Source organism: Moschus berezovskii, chromosome 3, assembly GCF_049115385.1.
Source record: "Moschus berezovskii isolate FMDL1 chromosome 3, NW_MosBer_1.0, whole genome shotgun sequence".
NCBI lineage: Eukaryota > Metazoa > Chordata > Mammalia > Artiodactyla > Moschidae > Moschus > Moschus berezovskii.
In genome coordinates this window covers 78005412-78024648 of record NC_142462.1, presented here as the reverse complement: position 1 = coordinate 78024648, position 19237 = coordinate 78005412, and the positions used below count along the sequence as shown (strand labels likewise).

Sequence of the window (19237 nt, the reverse complement as noted above, 5' to 3'; positions counted from 1 at the left end):
TTAGTTTGAATTTGATTTGAATTATTTTGAATATATTTGGAACAGCCTTCCCTCTTGAATGCAACCCTGTCCCAAGTTTCAAAGTGACCGAACAGTGACACCGTGTGCATTTTGTTTCTTATTAATCTTACACATTGACAGTCTTTGTTAAATCACAAGGCGCGCCCTTCACCAGCCGACATTTTCATATTTGTTAGACGCGCTGACCTGAAGTTCACCTCGGCCTTGGACTTTGCGCTTCTAAAAGGTCTATACAGTGCCTTTTAGAGAGCAGGGTGCTTTGCCCAGGTCACTCCTTCTCAGGGAAAATCAAGGCGGGGGCGGGGGTGGGGGGAAGCAAAGGAAATGTAAACGTTATGGAATGTATTGACTGTATTTGTCCTTTGTTCTCTAGAGCTTGAGTCCCTCAGACTGACTGTTCCCTATCTGAAGCACGTCTCTGGAGCGCTCAGGAGAACTGAATTTCAGAATGCCTGATGGTGGCATTTGAGGGCTTCCCCCCACCTATACTCCATAGGATTTTGGAGAAGCAGTACTTTATCAGCCATTTGATCAATCAATTGTTTGGGGGGTAATTTCCTTAACAGTAGTTTATACTAATGAACACAACCCAGGCGTAAGGCATATGAAACTCATATTTGGATTAGATATAAATTTTAACCAGGGTTGTGTCAGAGGCCTAAAGATTAAAATCCTCCAAATTAAAAAAAGTAAGCACTCTAAAAGCGATAACTTCTGCAGCAGGTACCTTTTCTTTGACTTGAAAAACAAGCTAAGAGGTGTCTGTGATTATTGAAGCTGACATGTTCCTAAGGTGTGGCACGTTTTTAACCAATAACAAGGTGTTCTCGAAGAGACACATAATTGTCTTTGTGAGGAATACAGGGGTTTTCTCCTTTCTTCACCTCACTGGCCCAGATGTGGTGAAGTGTTCGTTCGCTGCTGTAACAGCAGTCACCACAGTTGTTCCCTTTCCTCTGTTCTCATCTGGCACACCCCCATTTGGCTTCAAGCTCTTGGCCAGAGGGAAAACTTTACACATTGCACAGTGGAAACAATCTGACTACTTCCAGGAAGGCAGTGTTTGGGAAATATTTGCTTTATACCACTGAAGGTACCTGACACCAGCAAATCCAATCAACCAGATTATAGTGGGATGATCTTAAATGTCCCTGCAAAGATCTATATTCTGAGTAGTTGAATTAGCTTATCTCCAAAGTTAAAAGAAAAACCTAGGGGAAAAAATTTCATCTTTCTCTTCTGTTTCCCTTCATAGATTACTTGAAGATCAATACATAGAAAAGGAAACCATGTCCCCCAGAAAATAGATGCTAATGGCACTAGCACTTAAGGTTAATATAGGTGCATGAAAAATAAAATATTGTTTACCTCTCCAGCTGCAACACACACACAAGGCATGGTTCCAGTTGGCTTCCCTCACACACTATTCCCTTTCTTGCCTATTCTCCCGCCCCCCCCTCCTTAGCTTGCTTCCCCTCTCCTTAGCTTTTATTCCAAATGTATTTTTAAGGACTATTTTCTTGAGAACAGAAGTCTGTCACAGTGGTCTCATGAAGTGATCTGGCATTTGTGGATTCCACCTTCCAAATGGCATATTATTTACAGTTTATTCACCCATAAATTGTAGCATTTCTCTTCCATTCAGGGTAGGGTTAACAATAAGCATAAAGAAAAACGTTTGACAACAGGAATATTTTCCTGGTACCAATAAGCATTTTCTCACTGGTGGGGAGGTAGAGGGTTTCCACTTCCTTTCTCCCCTTCCCAGCTTTTAGCATTTAGTGAGTGGAAGTTTCAGAAAAAAAGCATTCTGTGCTTGAAAATGGCAAAGGATGTATTTTGCAAGCAGTGCCTTTGTTTGCCCTTGTTTTCACACACTTTTTAGGGATCATTATAGGTACTAAAAAGGAAAAAAAAATACCTATCAACATCACAGTTTTCAAAGAGAGGAAGTTTCCTTCTCCATTCTTTTCCCTTTGAAGGTATGATGGAACACTGGCAACTTCCTACATAATTTTTTAAAGGTCCACTGAGTTTTCAGCTTTTTTATTTTGAGACAAACCCACAGATTCCTGGATTCTCCAGCATCTAAATGTTGGTGTTTCAATAATCTATGCCTATTTACCTGCTGCTATTCCCTTAGAATGGGAGTGATAATTCAAGATGAAATACAGCATGTATTACTCTTGAAAAGAGGAATTTTCTATCCTTTCCTTCGTAATTGAGGTCATTCAACCACTAGGGTTCACCTGGAGTCCATACCATGATACACGCGTCACTCCGAGCCATTTTATCTTTTGTGCTGATAGTCAAGATCGCAGCTCTAACATTGACATCAAACTCTGTCTGGGCAGATGACTAAGAGTGCTGCACAACGTAAACTTTTGACCCTCAACTTTTTGACCTGCAGTTACAACCACAAAGATACACAAATCTATGCCTCTTCTTTCAAGGGGAAGCGCCCCCCACAATCGGAGGAGCTCAGGGACACCCTGCTTCTGCGACTGCCTTTTGGAATAAGAGGGCGAATTGGATAGTTTTGTGTGTTTTTAACAGTATTTCCTGTCGAATCGGCCTCCTGCCTCCTTTTGTCATCACTTAAATAGGAATGAGATTATTTTAAAATCACTCATCATTACATTTACTAGGAAAATTTGGAGCAGAAGACTTTTTCAAGGGGACCCTCGCAAAAAGTGAAAGAAAAAAGAAGATGGGGAGAAAACAGGCAATGGAAGCTGGAGACTTTTCCTTTATTTAAAAATAAAGACGCAGCCCTAATTGTTGGGAGAGTTGGCCCAGGCAAGAGAGTTGACTGTGAACTTGTACTAAAGCGTGCTCTGCTGGCGATTCCTAGGGTGTGCAGATTTATCTTCTCTGCATTTACTTAACCCGGCAGTGAACTGCACGGGCGTCATTTGTTAGGCGATGACAGACTTCACCTCCAGCAAGGACTGCTTCACAAAATCGCAATAATTACCCAATAACCTTCATAACAAATATTATTACTGAAAAGACCGGTTTGTGGGGAGGGGAACTGGTGGGGGAATGGCAGCTTTCTTTTCAGGAAAAACAGGGGTTTAGAATGGCTAGGATTGTGGCTCCCCTCTCCTATGTGGGTGGGAGCCTAGGCAGACCCCTCAGCCCAGTCTGGAAGCCCCGTGTATAGTTTTGTCATTGTCTAGAAAGACATTCTGCGTTAGAAGCCAAAGGGATGGCGCCCACAACGTTTTGTACTCTCCATGGTGGGCAAACCTCAGACAGACTCCAGAGTGAAGGTGGGAGAGAGGCTTTGAAGGGCATCTTTTAAGCTAAAAGAATTGTTTTCCTCTTTAATAGCCTATCTTTCAGGATGTAATTTGCTCTCCCCTCATTAATTGCTTGGATATAATACTCTTCACATCTCAACAACTGAACATGACTCCATTTCTAGTAGAGATTTCTGTGTTGTTCTCTCAGAATGCCAACAATGAAGCAGGGGGAAAGAGCTGGGGGGGGATCTTGGCATAGTGTTGTGAAATTAGACCATGGAAACCCTAACAAACCCCTAAGTAAGTGTGACCAGAAGCTTCCTATTATATTTATAGTTCAGGAAATATTGTCTCTTCAGCCTGTAGAAACAAATGGGCCCCAGCACATTTCGGATGCCTTCTCCTTTTACAAGGCTAGGATCACAGACAGACACTGCAGCCATCAGCTGAGGCTAGATGTCTTCATAAAGCCCTCAGTGTGACAGAGATTTTTTTCCCTAGGTAAGTTCCTCTGCAAAAACAACCCTAAAAGAATGCACAAGAAAAAAACAACTTTATCTACAAAACCAGCAGATAACTAGCCATCCTCTTTATGATGCTTCCTATGAAAATAGGAAGAAAAAAAATTCCTCCAATACCGCTCACATAGGTCTGACTGGATGCTGTATTTTTTAAAATCGTTTAACCCCATGTGCGTTGGCCTGCTCTCTTAAACTCTAAAGTTTTATGATAATTACAATAGAAATAAGCAAGCTGACAATATTCATAGCTCATTTTTTTTTAATGCATGGGAAAGATTCCCCCATATTGTGTGATACTGGTCCAGAACCCTTCTGCCCATTCCCACATCCCACGGTGGGAAGTGATCGTGGAAGTGGTATGGCCACTTCCTCCAGGCAAGTCACCTAAATGAACCCGTCAGGAGCCCTGTCCCTCTTTTTTCTGCCACTAATTTTAGTCACCAAGAAATCACTCATGCAGGATCACCAAATGAGTAACTAAAGTAAAACCTTAACCCAGTGTTTTTCATTAAAGAACCCAAAACTCAGAGCAGCAGAACAAAGACTCCAGAATTCTCACAAACACATAATATAATAAAACCCAAATTAAGTTAATATTCTGGTTCTGACTAAGGTACAGACCCATCTTCCTAAGTGCTGAACTATCAATGCTCACTTTAATAGGTTACATGAAAGGACTTCAGAGATTCGCCTTCCCACTACTCAAGAGGAGTGGGACTTATGGGAGGGTTTCAATTTTTCAAAAACCGTCTGAGGTTTTGCTTTCTGGACCTCTGAGTTTGGGGACATCTGTTGGACTTAGGTTGAGTGAAAGTGGCCTCTGTACAATAAAATTTGTGGAAATTCCACATTACACATTAAATGTTTCCACTTGAAGGACTTTACAGTCAGCACTTGCAGAAAATTTCCCTAAGGAGAAAAGCATTTGGAGACAGAGATCCCAATTTCTGTTTCATTTCTGGATTGGGGAATTTGGCTTAGTTCTTCATCCAGGACGGGTAAAATCTGCTAAATCCCTTATGGGTACCCATTCAGAGAAAGGACCCAGGACAGGCCACAGGGTCCCCAGTCATGGCTTTGCCATTGAAGAATGTAGGGGGTTGGGTCCAGAAAGGGTGGCTGAGACCAAGCTGCAACTGTACCCAGGAAAAATTTATCTCACCCATTGGTGCAATATTGGGAACTGTTTTGGAAACCATAGATTATGTAAATTTCCTGGGATCAAACAGAAAGAGCAGCTAACAAAAGAAAGGCGGAAGTCTCCTACTGACAAACGACCAATTTCTCCCCTAAACTACCCTTTATGATGTGTGAGGAAAAACAACCTAATGGCTCTGGGGGCTTTTAAGTTGGGCCTTGAAGACACTTCGATTTCCCCCCAAATTTCAGGGCACAGTTTGCAACAGAGAGTTTGCTTGTATATTGAGGGGGAATAAATTTCTGTAATCTTAAGTGTTATCTAGGGAGATGGCTAAATTGCCTTTTGAGGGTCCTGTGCCTGGATGGTTTAATTCTGCAAAGGAGGAGAGGAAAAGGAAAGAAGAGAGGGCGAAGAAAGGCAAGGCGGAAGAAAAGAAAGCGCTGTAACTCCTTTCATTTAGACTGGGGATTCAAAGACTAAAGTTAAATCCGGCCATAAAGTTTATTGCTTCGGACTCACAGGCGGGTGAGAACAATCTCACCGAAATAAAAAGAATGTGCAGGCAAACAAGGTTCAGGGCCTCATCCCGGGTAGGGGGGGCAGGGGATGCTGAGCCCTCCCCCGAGGTGGGGACCTGCGGTCCCCAGCGTCCCGCGGGTGTCCGCGGCCTGGACTCGGCCTGACAACCCTGGGGCCCAGCCTGGAGGTGTGCCCCGCCGGCCCCTGCCACCCTCGGGCTCTACTGAGCCGGCCTGCGACCCGGCCCCGAAGGCCGTTGCCTCGATTCAATGCTGCCAAATGACCCCGGCCCGCGAAGACGTATTGCCACAGTCCCGTAAGGAATCCCGCCAGAGTCCTCCTCGGCCCTGCTCGGGCCTTTCTTTCAAACTCCCCAGCGTGCCCCGGCGCAGCGCGGCCTCGGCGCCCGCGGCCCGCGCCCCCCAGGGCTCCCAGCCCCCACCCCCACCCAGGGCTCCGCAGAGCCCGCAGAGCCCGGCCGGCCAGTCCCGGGATGGGGCGACCCTGCCCAGTCTCCGCATGCAGGCCCACTCACACACAAAAATCATCTTTTTGCACGCCGGCGAGATCAGCGGAAGTCATTAACATCCGCGCTGGGGCAGCAATTAAAGTTAGGCCTGGGGATGCGGCGCGGCCACAGGCGCCTTGCACCGTGGTGCCTCCGACGCTAGCTCCTGGCGCTGCTCATTTGAGCCGAGGGAAAGTCTGCTCTCCCGTTTGGAATTCTGAGGCAACCCCAGAGTTACTGAACCAGAGAGAGAAAGAAAGATGGAGAAAGAAAGTTTTCAGAGTACAAATAAACTTGAAAGCGCTCAGGGGACGAGCTTACCTTAACTCGGAGGTAGCCATTTTTCAGAGAGTTTTGAGAACTTGTGGTTTGGACACTTCTGGACCTAAAATTGACAATTTGAATGACCAGGCGGCACACGTAGCCTGCAAAAGAGTCAAATGGAGTCCAGCGTCAGTGAGATTATATGTTATGTGGTATATAATGTTGGATGTCAACTCCCCAAAACCATAAAACTTACTTTAATGGCCCCACGTGACGTTTTATAGCCAGTGAGCCGATCTGTCTGTGCTATGGATGATTTTACGATCTAATTCATAGACAAAACCCTATTCATTTGGCACCCAAATGTCATATAGCCGGAACTGGGGCTTATAAAGTTTACTGTTTTATAACTTTTAAAAGGAAAGACGGCATCAGTGTAAGCAGTCAGTAAATGTGCAAATCTCTAGTTGCTGCTTAAGCTGCTCTGAGGAGTTTCCCACTCAAGCTAGGATGGGGTAAGTACCTTCCATTTGTAGCAAATTAATTGTAGCAAAAGAAGCCAACTGGGTTCAGGAGGGCGAGGAGTGGAAAAGGGTGCCTGGGTGGTTTAGGGGTAGAGGGTCTGGGGGCCACAACTTGACACATCAGCCTTTTCAGCAAGTGGAGGCCTAGGATGGCCTTCAGAGAGAGGCAGCAACTGTGTGGGCCCCTGAGGGCCGCTAACAAAGCCCTGGACTTTTTCTCCTTTTTTTTTTTTTTTTTGTACCCAGCCAGTTAACTTGGTTTCCTCAGAAATGGGCAGGTTAAACTCAGGCTTTGCAAGCACCTAAGGCTTTTCTACCTCCTGCCCTGAACTCTCTGCTGGGTCAGAGTTAGGGAGGCCGCGGGTCAGGCTGCTGGTTTGAGGTCCCCTTGCACAAGCAGGCTGCTCAGGTAGCCACAGACTCACTGCCTCCCCGCATCAAACAGACAGACAGAAGAGCAGAAAGAGCCGCTTGCTATTTGGCACAAACCAGACCAAGAGAACTTACAATAGAAAGTTTATTTTTTGTTTCCAGTCAGTATTTTTTCCTTAAAAACAAATACCAAAAAAAAAAAAAAAAGCTGATCACAGTTTGCTTTAACAGCCAGACTTGGACAATATTTGTAACTTTGTTCACAAAAACATACATCACTGAAGCTGCGCTTATAAGAGCCACTTCCAGAGTTCGTGCAAAGGGTCCTACAAAGGCACGCAGGGACACACCGCTCAGAGTCACAGTTTTCGTCACAGATTCACTAGTCACTACACGTCGAACAAGTTAAGTTGTGTCTCATCAAGTCACCTCTACAACAGCATTAATTACACAAAGAATATAGGTAGTTTGAATAAAAATATCTTTAACAGCTTGGAGCTATTGAGACAGGGACACTTCCACTCACATGCACAGTTAAACAACTGGAGTGCAACACACAACATTGGCACTAAACGAGGTCGAAGGGGGACTTTTTGTGTGTTTTTTTCTCTTTTCTTTTTTGTTATAGTTACTTCAAGTAACACAGCTTGCTTCATATAAATAAGTTAAAACATCTATTTTTTTTTCAAGACAAAGCCATTCAGGACAAAGAGATGAACAGAAAGCATATCTACTTATACAGGCGCTATAATGGCAATAAACAGGCTCATGATTAAAAGATGAATTAGAGCAACGAGAACAGGGCTTCTTCACAGAAGGAACACAAGGGAATTTCAGAAAGTCACCTTAGTACTGACACTACGCGGGATCCGCTAATACTGCTCAGTACTTTAAACGCTCAAATACTCAGGGGCGGAAGGCCCCTCCCGCCGCCGCCATGCTCATGCTTTTCAGCTTATTATCTTTTTTCCACTTCATTCTCCGGTTTTGGAACCAGATTTTAATTTGTCTCTCCGAGAGGCAAAGAGCATGTGCTATTTCAATCCTTCTTCGGCGGGTCAGGTAGCGGTTGAAGTGGAACTCCTTCTCCAGCTCCAGGGTCTGGTAGCGCGTGTAGGCCGTTCGGGCCCTTTTGCCTTCCGGGCCGCCTATGTTGTCTGCAACAGAAAAGTCAGCGGTTTAGCCACCCACTCCTCAGCCTCTGGCTATCAAAAAGTCCGCCAGCTGGAACTGCCAGGGTCCTGGACAGGGAACAGGGGAGAAAAGCTCAACAAGTCCTCCCTCCTCGCCCGCCCGCCCACCCCTCCCGAATTTCCTTCCGTCTTCCTTCCTAGAGAGAAAACAATACGGTTTGGACTCTGGGAACAATCGGCCCATCCGAGGTTGAAGCCGCTCCCCGGAGTATCACCCGGCTTTCCCCCGTCCCTCTCTTGCCCTTTGGACCTGCCTCTGGAGTCCCGAGGCAGGGCACAGCCCTCTCAGGCTGCCCGACACTCAGATACCCACCAAAGCAAGGCCCTTTTCTGTGCGCCCAAGTGGCCTCCAGGTCACCCTCAAAGTTCCAGCCCCGCGAGGCGCCTCCTGTTCCAGCCTGCACGCTTGGGGCGCCTGCTTTTTTTTTTTTTTTTTTCCTTTTTCTTCCCTTTCCTTTCCTGCTCTTCCTTCTGAGCCCAAACTTCAGAATATCGCCAGCTCTCGCCTCGATGATTCCCCCCCACAAGCCCCTTTTCGGGGACTCTAATTAGTAACGCTGTTTCCCCAGCGTAGCCCTCCTCATAAATTATCCGCCCTGACAAGCCCGATTCACGGCCCCTACTGCCATCCTCTACCCCTCTACTCCCTGCTCGACTCGCCTGACCCGTCAGCGCGTTCCGAGGCGCTGGGGTTCGATATGTTTTTTTTTCCTTTTCCCCCTCTTTCAACGTCTAAACTTGCCTGGCCAACGGCCCCTTTTCCCCCAACCCCCATTCGTGAGCGCCCAGCGCTGCAAAGAGAAGGAGGAAGAAGGCAGGCAGGGGAAGAAGAACGGCGGGGAGAGGCTCCACCGGGCTGGGAGAAGGGAAACCAGGAGAGACCGGGAGGGAGAGGGCGGTAAAGGAGATGCGAGGAGGACCGAGAGTCGCACCCCCGCGGCTGGATTTAGGAAAAGGCTGGCTTTACCATGACTTATGTGCAGCTTGCGCATCCAGGGGTAGATCTGGGGTTGGGCGGGCGGCGCCGGGCTCGGCTCGCTCTGCGCGCTCGCCTGCTCGCTGCTGGCGGGGGCGTCCTCCTCGGCTCCGGACGCCGTGCCAACCCCCTCTCTGCTGCTGATGTGGGTGCTGCCGGCGTTGGCCGAGGCGCCGCTGGAGTTGCCCAGGGAGTTTTTCCCGCCGTGGTGACTGTCGCTGCCGGGCGAAGGGGCCACGGCGGAGCAGGGAAGCGGGTCGGGCGGAGGCGAGTGCGTGGACGTGGCCGGCTGGCTGTACCTGGGCTCGGCGGGCGCCGCGCTGGCGCCGGCCGCGTAGCTGCGGGCGCGCTCCCCGGAGCCAAAGTGGCCGGAGCCCGAGCGGCCGACGCTGAGATCCATGCCATTGTAGCCGTAGCCGTACCTGCCGGAGTGCATGCTCGCCGAGTCCCTGAATTGCTCGCTCACGGAACTATGATCTCCATAATTATGCAACTGGTAGTCCGGGCCATTTGGATAGCGACCGCAAAATGAGTTTACAAAATAAGAGCTCATTTGTTTTTTGATATGTGTGCTTGATTTGTGGCTCGCGGTCGTTTGTGCGTCTATAGCACCCTTGCACAATTTATGATGAATTATGGAAATGACTGGGACATGTACTTGGTTCCCTCCTACGTAGGCACCCAAATATGGGGTACGACTTCGAATCACGTGCTTTTGTTGTCCAGTCGTAAATCCTGCCTGATGACCTCTAGAGGTAAACTCGTGCACTAATGGGGGAGTTGGGTGGAGGCAAGAGGGGTGGCGCGCGCGCCCCAGGCGCGTGCCCGCCGCCCGCCGCCGTCGTTCAGTTGGACTCGAGCGCCACCCGCTGGAGGTAGAGCGCATCGCTCCGCTTCCGACCCAGGGCTGCGAGGGCCGGGGTCGAATTGAGGTTACAGCCCATTATGGCAAAATTATTGCATTTCCCTCGCAGTTCCATTAGGATGTACCAATTGTGAGGCCGTCAGCTGCCGATCGCGTGCCCGGCGAGGATGCAGAGGACTGGGGGAAGATGGTGACTTGAATTTTATTTACAACAACTTTATTTCCCCGCTGTGTAGCCCCTCTGATTTTTGTGGCGAGATTGGGGTCGGTTCTGCCCGTCGTGCCGACAGCTCTGAAATTTGAAAATACAGATATCACCTTCGGGGAAGGAGGGGGGAGGCCATTTAGCCAATTGGAGAAATAAATCCTACCCGCAGCAGCAGTTACAATTATGGCTCTGTTTTTTCGAGCGCGTGAGGGGCAGTGTCCCTGACGCTCTTAAATGACAGACGTCTATTAAAGATAGCTTTTGTGTAGTATTTCTCCGAGGCGAGGTCAAATTCCATACACTTTTATAACCAGAGTCGATTTTTCTTGCGTGTAAATATGGTTCTCCTGTCATTAGTTTGCTATTTGATTTGCTTTGAGTATCCAGCTTGGAGAATCTTCACCACCCAGTCCCTTTCCTCCAGCCAACCGGGCCCCAAGTCGGAGGGTTCTCGGTGAACCCAGAGAGTGGGCCCAGGTTCCTCACAGCCACAGAAGCTGTCTGGGGCTGGGGATACGTGGGCCGAATTATTAGGGTCTTGCTTAGACTTCCAGGAGTAAAATGAGGGCGCTAATGAAAGCATTTTGTGGCAGTGCCTAGTACCTCCGTGGTTATCTTTCTGGGTTCTGAGAGACGAAAGTAAATCACAAATATAGCCTAAAGGCGAGGCGGAGGAGTCTCCCCGCTGGAGGCCAGGCATCTCAGGCGCCCCTGGCACGTTTGAAAACCAGGACTCTCGCTGCTCCCATGGCTCTGGGCCGTCTCCTTAGGTTCCGAAAGCTGTTATGGTGGCAGCGCCGGCGCTGTCGGAGGCGGGGAGCCGGAATCCGGAGCTCAGAGCCTTCGGGGAGCCCAGTCGCTTCCAGGGCTGTGAAGTTCCACCCGTGCCCAGGTTGGCTCGAATGGGCTGAGGCTGCTTCTTTTCCACGGACGGTTGCGCGCGGGGCTGAGAGACAAGGCTCTCTCGGTCCCCCTTTGTTCCTGGCGCGTCTTCCTGTCTGGGGACGGCCTGGAAGGCCACGGCAGAGCTGGGGCCCCAGACTTTAGGCCCCCTCTTCCCAGTGATCGGGGTTGATTTGGTGATCAAGATCTCTGGGACTTGGTGGCGAGGAACTGAGGCGGAAACGCCCAGACACCAAAACGGGCTCGGTTCCCGGGTTCTTTCCTCTCCAGCAATCCCGCGACCCAGGCTCAGGGGCGTGCAGAGGCGCTAATACAAGAGCCGGGGACGGATTCGGGGCGGGCCCGGAGATCCGGATCCGGCTTGGGAAGCCTGGGAGATCGGGACTTGGGTGTGCAGTGCGCCTCGCTCTACCACTGGGATTGGCTGTGTGGAATTTTTTTTTTTCTCCTTGTAAGAAATAAATGCTCAGGCGTTTGCAAAGTGCCAGGCTCCCCTGAAGCTTCGAAAGCCCCCGGATGAGAGCAGGCAGGAAGAAAAGTTGGGGAGCAGGCGAAGGCAAGGGGGCAAAGCCAAGGGAGGTTGCGGCGCGGGCCTGGTCCCTGCCCAGGCGTCTATTCGCCCGCCTTTGCCTCAGCGTCCTCCCCGCTGGGTTGTGTGGAATTGATGAGTTTATTTTCCTTTTTCCACTTCATGCGGCGGTTCTGGAACCAGATCTTGATCTGGCGCTCGGTGAGGCAGAGCGAGTTAGCTATTTCGATGCGGCGGCGCCGCGTCAGGTAGCGGTTGAAGTGGAACTCCTTCTCCAGCTCCAGCGTCTGGTAGCGCGTGTAGGTCTGGCGGCCCCGGCGCCCGTGACTCCCATACACAGCACCTGCGGGCAGAAATGGCCGGACGCCAGTAAGCCAGGATCCAGGCAGCCTGACCAGTCAGCCCTGAGCCCCGCGCCCTGGCCTCGGGGCTGGAAACCACACGCCTCTCCCACTATGTCTGGGGCCCGAAAGCGGACTGGATGGGAGAAGATTATTTCATACCAAGCGAGATATTTTCCACCTAAAACGACTTGGGGTGGGAAATGATGGTTTTTGCAAACACTGCTCAGTAAAAATATTACAAGAAAAAATAATAGAACAGCATTCTTAAATCTGGGCACCTAAGTCTGGTTTGTGGGCGTACAGTGTGTGTGTCTGGAAATGATGGGTATGGAACCCTGTGAGTAGGGTACACACTCCGAATTCACACACCGACCTCTGTGGAGTTATTACTGTGGTCAGCACTTCAGGACACAACATACTTTTTGGAAAATTTTAAACGGTCAGTCCTCTTAGATCTTTGTAAATGCCTTCCCATTGTATGGCCATTCTGAGAAAAGCAGAGCTCTTGAAAACACAAGTGAATTTTAAAGCAAAAGACTGTAAATTTTAAAATCCGCATTAGGCTCTGTCCTTCTCCAAGAATTCCCTGTGGAGTTTTTGGAAATCAGAGGCAAAGAGATGGAGATATGGGCCATCTGGGGCTTCTAGAATGTAGGGCTGTGATGGGCTATCTATTCTGATGCCAAAAAGACCCATGGGTTGGGGGCTCCCCCCAAGTTGGGTGTGTGAGACTCAGGCAGGGCCTCAGAAGGAGGCAGAAGTTGGCTGTGAGTGAGCAGTTGAGTGGAGGGGGGAGGAGGGGAGGGAGGAGAGAGCAGAAAAATCCTGAGGCCGGAGATGTGGCCCTCCAAGGCTTTGGGGAGACACTGCAAGGGGCCAAATGAGGGCCTCTTTCTAGATGGGTTTCTGAAGGGCAGAAAGGTGAGGAGACAGTGAGGGAAAGAGGCGTTCTCAGGACGGGTGCAGAAGGCCATCACAACTGGGGGGACTGGGCAGGGTGTTGCCAGGGTGCAGGGTGGGCAGGCACACTCTCCCATCCAGCCTTGCTCTCTCTTCAGATTGCCCCTGTCACTGGGTCTCACATAGCATGGAGTGACCCCCACACACGCTCCCCTAAGGTGTCACCTTACATGGGCACTAGTGCCCTGCCTTCACTCTTTCACAGCTTGATTGTCCCATTGGGAATGGGTTGGGGTTTTTATTTAAAAAAAAAACAACCCTCTTTTTTAAAAACCAAAGAAACTTTGTTCATTCTTTCCTCCTTTCTTTCTATGTCCTCTTTCTACTCTGTCTCCTCCCTCCTTCCTTCTTTCCCTGCCTCCTTCCCCCTCTCCCTCCACTCTCTTTGAGGGGCTGCAGGGAAACACCTTACCCGCGCAGGAGTTCATCCGCTGCATCCAGGGGTAAACAGGGCTCGTGTACTTCCGGTCGGTGCCTTCCTCATGGAGGGCTTTGCCCGGCACGCTGCTGCTGTCGGGTTTGTACTGCTGCTCGGGAGAAAAGTGCAGGTAGTCCCCGGGGCCCCTCTGTTTGCCACTGCCCGAGGGCGAGACGCCACTGAGGTCCTTATCAGAATAGAAACACGAGGCCCCGTACTCGTAGGATGCCCGGTTGCAGGCCAGGACCGAGTTGGACTGTTGGTAGAAACAAGGTGAGGTGTACGTCTTGTCCGGGAGGCTCGACGCCCCGTACGAGGCCGGGAAGGGCCTCAGCGCGTCATAGCCGGCCGGATAGAGGGGCAGCTGGCCCAGGAAGGAGTCCTGGCCGCTGGGCAGGCTCCCGGGGAAAGTGGGATTCACAAAATAGGAACTCATTTGCGCGCCCCTCTGCAGGACTGTGATTTGTTGTGTATTAGTACATCTGGCTATAACTATTAGTAGTCATCGAACTGGTTTGTTTCTGGATGGCCGAACGCCAAAAGCGACAGCAGCAAATCGCACCAGCTGACGCGGCGGCGGCCAATGGGAGCGAGCGCCGGAGCCCGCTCCCCGGGGACCGCGGCGACCGAGGCAGCAAAGTTACAAACAGCCCCCAGTCCGCCCGCCCGCCGCCCGCCCGCCCGGCAGATTGATGGGCGCGCACAACCAACCCGCCCGGCTCTCTCCCCCAATGCCGGCGGCGGGCACAGCCCGGGCAGGGGCGTACGGATCGGCCCGTGGTAGGGGCACTGGTGTCCCGGCCGCCGCAAAGGCCCAAACAGGCCCGCTCTTTCCTCCTTCCCTTTTGCCTTGTTGGATTTTGCTGGTTTTTCTCTCCAAACAGGAAACCTGACAGCCCCACGCCGGGAGGGGCGGTGACAAGGATGGCTCTACTCCGGGCGGGCCTGCCCTACTGGCAGGGCCCTGAGTTTGCCCCTCCCCCCGCACTCCTCTCCCCGTGGGTGCGGGTTTCCGAGATGGAGAAGGAATCTGAGAAACCAGACCTTCGCCCCAATTCTTCTCTCCTATGCCTTAGAAATCGGTGCATCATCTCCTTCTCTCTTTCCCCACTTCCAACAAGGGCCTGGGCCTCGCCACCAAAGGGAAAGGCTCACCTCGACAGGCTAGTCTCTTCCCCTGCCGGCCCCCTACTCCCACGTACAACGTCTCCTTTGAGTCTCGAGAGGCCTCCTTACAATGACCAGCTATTGCCTGGCCTCAAAGCACACGCACACGCAGGCACACACACACACACAAGCTGTGAGCCCCGCTCTGGCTGCCTCTGAACCCAGGAACGCAGAGGCTGGAAACCACTGGTTTCAACAAGAAAGGAATCTACAGAGGAATAGCTGTGAGACTGAGTTCCAAAGCCAGCCCTAGGACCAGCTCCCCTCTCCCGCTCCGGGCTGGGTGGCAGAGATGAGACAGATCCAGATGTGGAATCTCTGCCCTCATTTCAGAGGTGCTAGTGACCCAGGGTGCCTGGCTCAATCCAGCAGAGAGGGCAGCTCTGCTGGCCCAAGGCGGTGGCAATAACGAATGTGCTTGGTTTCTGGGTCACCTGTCCAAAGGGCACTGTCCTGGAATATCCCCTTTTCCTGCCTTTTCTGGGACTTTGGGGGAACCCGCCACCCACTGTGGCTCCAGAACCAGAAACAGTTGTCTCCCCAGCTCCAGAAATTATCTGAATTGCGTTTACCACAGTCGCAGCCTGGCCTTCCCCAGACAGGACATGAAAAGCCTGTCCTGGGCTGTGCTCTCTTCCCTGAGAGCTGTGCCTTCAAGATAGCTGACTTTTACAGCGCATAGATCAATCTCATTTTGTAAAATGTGGTATCATTCCAACGGCATTTTTACAACTGTATTTGTTAGGCTTGTAAAACCCTTGAATTAGCTTTAAAGTCCTCAATTCTGTGGAGCTTGAAGAAAGACTTATTTATATGATTTGGTTGAATTTCTGGAGGGTGTTTATAAGATCTGTAAAACTGGTGAATGCAGGCTGATGGAGTTCAGAACTTGGGGGGTAGCAAGTGCCCCCTAGGAATCTGGCAACGACTTCCTTAATCTCTTCCTTGCTTTTCAATTTTTTCCCCTCACTTCCCCCAAGGAAAAAAATTTGAGAAAAGACTGGGTTCTGATTGGCCTCCCCAGAGACTATGGTGCATCCTTGAAATTAGCTGCTGCCTACTGAATGGGGGCTGCACCCAGAAGCCTTCTGCCTGGGCCCCAATCAGTTGAACCTGGGAAAGTTTCTCTTTTGTATATATAAATAAGAGCCTGGTAGGAGAGGATATAATTTTAACTTGCCCTCAAATTTCTTTAGGAAAAGGATCTGATAGGTGAAAATTAAAACCTGAGAGTCGAAATTTTTAAAGGGATTTTTAAAAAGCTGTGTTAGAAGAAAATGTTTGAGTTGTTCTTTAAACGCCATCAGATGACAGTGATTTCGAGCAAGTTATCAAGATAAAAATAATCATTTGGAGATGTTGATAAATGTTTATATTCATCATTTCTGCTTTATTCCTCTAGGTTCCACATAGTGTTGGGGCTGGGGGCAATTTACTACTATTATTAGTATATGTTATGGTTTGACCTGGATTCTTGATCTAATCATTGTTTCAGTCAACAAAATATTTGATCTGTCAGCTAACAGCGAAAACAGCGTATTTCTAGCTTCTATAGGCACTAAGATGGAAAAAATATATTACACTGAATTCTCTAGGTGTTAGCCAAGGCTGGTACATATCATGTTGGCAGCTGCCCAATTTATTTCTCCAACCAGCATTAGCTGCATATATATATAAAGAGAGAGAGCGCGCTCCTTTCAGGCAAGAACAGAAGCCCCAGACGCTGGAGGGAGCCTCTCCTGGGAAGGTGAGAATGGCCACCAGGGCTCTTTCCTCGGTCAAAGCCACACAGAAAACCCACTTACCTTTCAGCTGCTCTTCAAGGCGGACGGGATGGTGAGCAGAGCCTCACACTTCGCCCTTTCCCTGGGCTGCCCACTGAGCTCCTCGACCTCCGCGGGTGTGGAGGGAGGCCTGCTGTCGTGCGGGGGTGCTCCTTGAGGGCCCCCGCGTCCACTGGGCTCGCTGGCCCAGGCCAGAGCCCATAGCACAGAGGTGCGGCCTCTGCCTCTCACAGGCCCTCGCGTGGAGCCAAAGCCCGCCTTCCTTGCCATAGTCCTCCTCAGAGCCAGCCAGGCCTGCAGGCCAGGACTACGAATGATAGCTCCAATTTCTAAATCCCAAAGCGGGCGCGTTTCCCAAACCAGCGTGCGCCCCCGGGGCGCCTTGGAACGCGCAGTTTGGAGAGAAGCAGCCATGACGTGCCAGGCGGCCTGTGCGACCAGTCTCCATGGTTGCTGGGTGGGAGCAGGACCCGAGTCTAGTCAGGCGTCCAGCTCCCGTCAAGGGCGGTCAAGGCGGGGGAGGTTCCCGGCCAGTCAGGCCCTGGGAGGCCGCCCTTCAGGTCCTCCCTCGCCCCCCTCTCCTAGGGTTGCTTGGAAATCTCTGAGGGGCCCGCGCAGCAGTCGCGCCAGGCTGCAGGACGCGGGGCTGCTACTGGTGTCGGTTCCGGAGACGGCCACAGCGTGGCAGCAGCGAGCGCCCGGCGCGGTCGCAATAAATTATCTGCCCGCGGCAGCCGCAGTCAGGCAGCCCACGGCCCCGCGATGCAAATACGCCGCTTTAGCCGCCCCAGCGCATCCCGCCCCACCCCCGGCGCGAGTGGAAGTCCCCAACGTCCACAGACCCTTCTCAAGTATCGAATGCATACCAAGGCATCATCTTAAGGTGGGGAAAACAATAACCACCAAAATCAAACAAACAAACAAAAAGAACTCAGGCCCAGAACCGCAGGGTCATTTCGCTGTCCCAGGAAGCTACCGGGACAAATCTAGCCAAGGTTCACCTAGGCCAAGTCAGCTCTGCGCCACCGCGCTCCTTCAAGCCCATGCCCGCCGCACCCTCCGCGCCTCCTCCCAGGCGGCTGCACAGTCCTCTCCCGGCTCTCTCAGGAGATGCGGAGCGCCGTCGCCAGTCAGCCCGCTTCGCCGAGGTGGTTGGGGCGGGGGGTGTCCCCCTATCGCCCAGACTCGGTTTGTGTCCTTCCTTCAACCTTAGCTGCGGCCCCTGCCACTCACAATAACACCACTACATCCTCTGCACCGAAACTTCCCGCCAAGCAACACCCAACAATTAACCCCATCCTCTCCTTCAACACAGAATTCCACCCACGAACCTGTTCCCTCTCCCCGCGCGCTCCAGACATCTCTCTCATCGGAAAACCAGGCGAAGCGAAGCAAGCACTCAGCAGAGGACTCTGGCTGAATTAGTAAGTTTTTGGTTTTTTGCTTATTCTACCTTTACTCTCTAGAAACCGCTTCCCAAGGAATAGAAGGTACTGTGATAAAAACGCCTGTCGATGAATTCACTTCGCCTTCCTCTCTTACCATCTTCCCACCTCGGGAACTGTCTCCAGTTATTGGGGGGATTCAATCCTGCCAATTGGGTCATGAATGAAAAAAAAATCCAAACCCGGGAGTCTGGCGGGGAACGCAGGGTGCAGGGTCACTTCCTTCTGGGGGGCTCTGCGAGGTCGCTGGGGAAGGGGAGAGAGAAGCCCTCAGTTGCTGCTGCCCCGTGCCAGGGAGCTATGGCATGGCAGGAAGGAGGGCACTGACTGCCAAGGTGAGCACTCCCGGGAAAGGAGCGGGAGGGAGTGTGTGTGTGTGTGCGCTGTCGTGTGGGAACTGTGGTGTGTGATGGGGGTGCGTGTGTGAATGGGTGGGAGGCGGCTAGGTCAGTGCCGCCCTGGGGTGCCCTCTCCCAAAGCCGCCTGCGCCCGCTGCCTTCTCACCGCCTTTGCTCCTATCTCTCCACTTGTCTCACCTTCAGATGGCTGTTCCCAGAAGCTCCAGTCCCTCTGACAGCTGTCGCTTGGGCAGCCCGGGGAGACGAATTGTCCTTCGTGGTGCTGGAGGACGCAGGAAATTAGCCAGGTTGCGAGTTGCAAAGCGGCCGCCGCGGCGCCGGGAACTGGGCACACCCCACCTCCAGCGGGAGCGGCCGGGCCGGGCCGGGCCGGGGCCTCGTCTCGCTCGCCATCGCCGGACAAAGCACAGCCGAGCCTGGCTGGAAGGCTGAGCTCCGAAGCAGGCAGGACGGAGCGGAGCAAAAGAATGCGGCTCTATTCTCGCAAGGGAAATTATAAAAAAGTTCATGTTCACGGTTCCCATCCACATGACCGACAGCGGCCAATGGAAGGGCCGAACAACTCATAAAGTTGTATTGCAAAGTTGTAAATTTTCATAAACAACAACGGATTTATGACCCTTTCCCCATCACTAAGAGAAGGCAGCTCCTACACCGGCGCCATCTTACCACCGAGGCGGCCCCGACTTCGGGCCGCAGGTTTTACAGACCCTGTTGTGCCGGGGGGTTATTAAAAGAGTAATAAGAAGCGGGTCCAACCCAAGCAGGAGATGGGAGTCGAGGTCTTCGCCCGCCGAGCTGCCACTGTTCTGCGCTGTCCCCACCGCCCCTTGCCCCTTCCCCAGCCCCAGCCCCTCATTTTTCCGCATCCAGACGCCCCTGCCAGGGTTTCGCAGCGGGGTCTGCGACCAGTGCCCCTTCCTACCCCTTAGCTTCAGTGCTGGGTTCTGGGGCCGCCTCGCTTTTCC

At 51.5% G+C, this 19237-nt stretch overlaps 2 protein-coding genes and 1 long non-coding RNA gene across 4 annotated transcripts; 1 reads left to right on the top strand and 2 right to left on the bottom strand.

Annotated features, from left to right (window-relative positions):
• Positions 1 to 6245: 6245 nt before the first annotated feature.
• Positions 6246 to 10173, bottom strand: HOXA5 (homeobox A5). Of its 2 annotated transcripts, XR_016037043.1 has the most exons (3): positions 9279 to 10173; positions 7964 to 8275; positions 6246 to 6383 (listed from the first exon to the last, which is right to left on the bottom strand). XR_016037043.1 is itself a non-coding variant. In XM_055420976.2 (2 exons), the coding sequence occupies exons 1-2, from the start codon at positions 10171 to 10173 to the stop codon at positions 8025 to 8027; spliced, it is 1146 nt and encodes a 381-aa protein (XP_055276951.1). In that variant the 3' UTR covers positions 6407 to 8024. The 2 variants fall into 2 exon arrangements, 1 of the variants encoding a protein (XP_055276951.1); XM_055420976.2 differs by lacking the exon at positions 6246 to 6383 and having other exon boundaries at positions 6407 to 8275.
• A 1702-nt stretch (positions 10174 to 11875) lies between these two features.
• Positions 11876 to 18459, bottom strand: HOXA6 (homeobox A6). Its single transcript, XM_055420984.2, has 2 exons — positions 13509 to 18459; positions 11876 to 12135 (listed from the first exon to the last, which is right to left on the bottom strand). The coding sequence occupies exons 1-2, from the start codon at positions 13948 to 13950 to the stop codon at positions 11876 to 11878; spliced, it is 702 nt and encodes a 233-aa protein (XP_055276959.1). The 5' UTR covers positions 13951 to 18459.
• LOC129552517 (uncharacterized) lies at positions 16380 to 18924 on the top strand. The gene is made up of 3 exons (XR_008685253.2): positions 16380 to 16428; positions 17781 to 17889; positions 18453 to 18924. It is a non-coding gene; the product is annotated as an uncharacterized LOC129552517 (long non-coding RNA).
• The last annotated feature ends 313 nt before the right edge of the window (positions 18925 to 19237 follow it).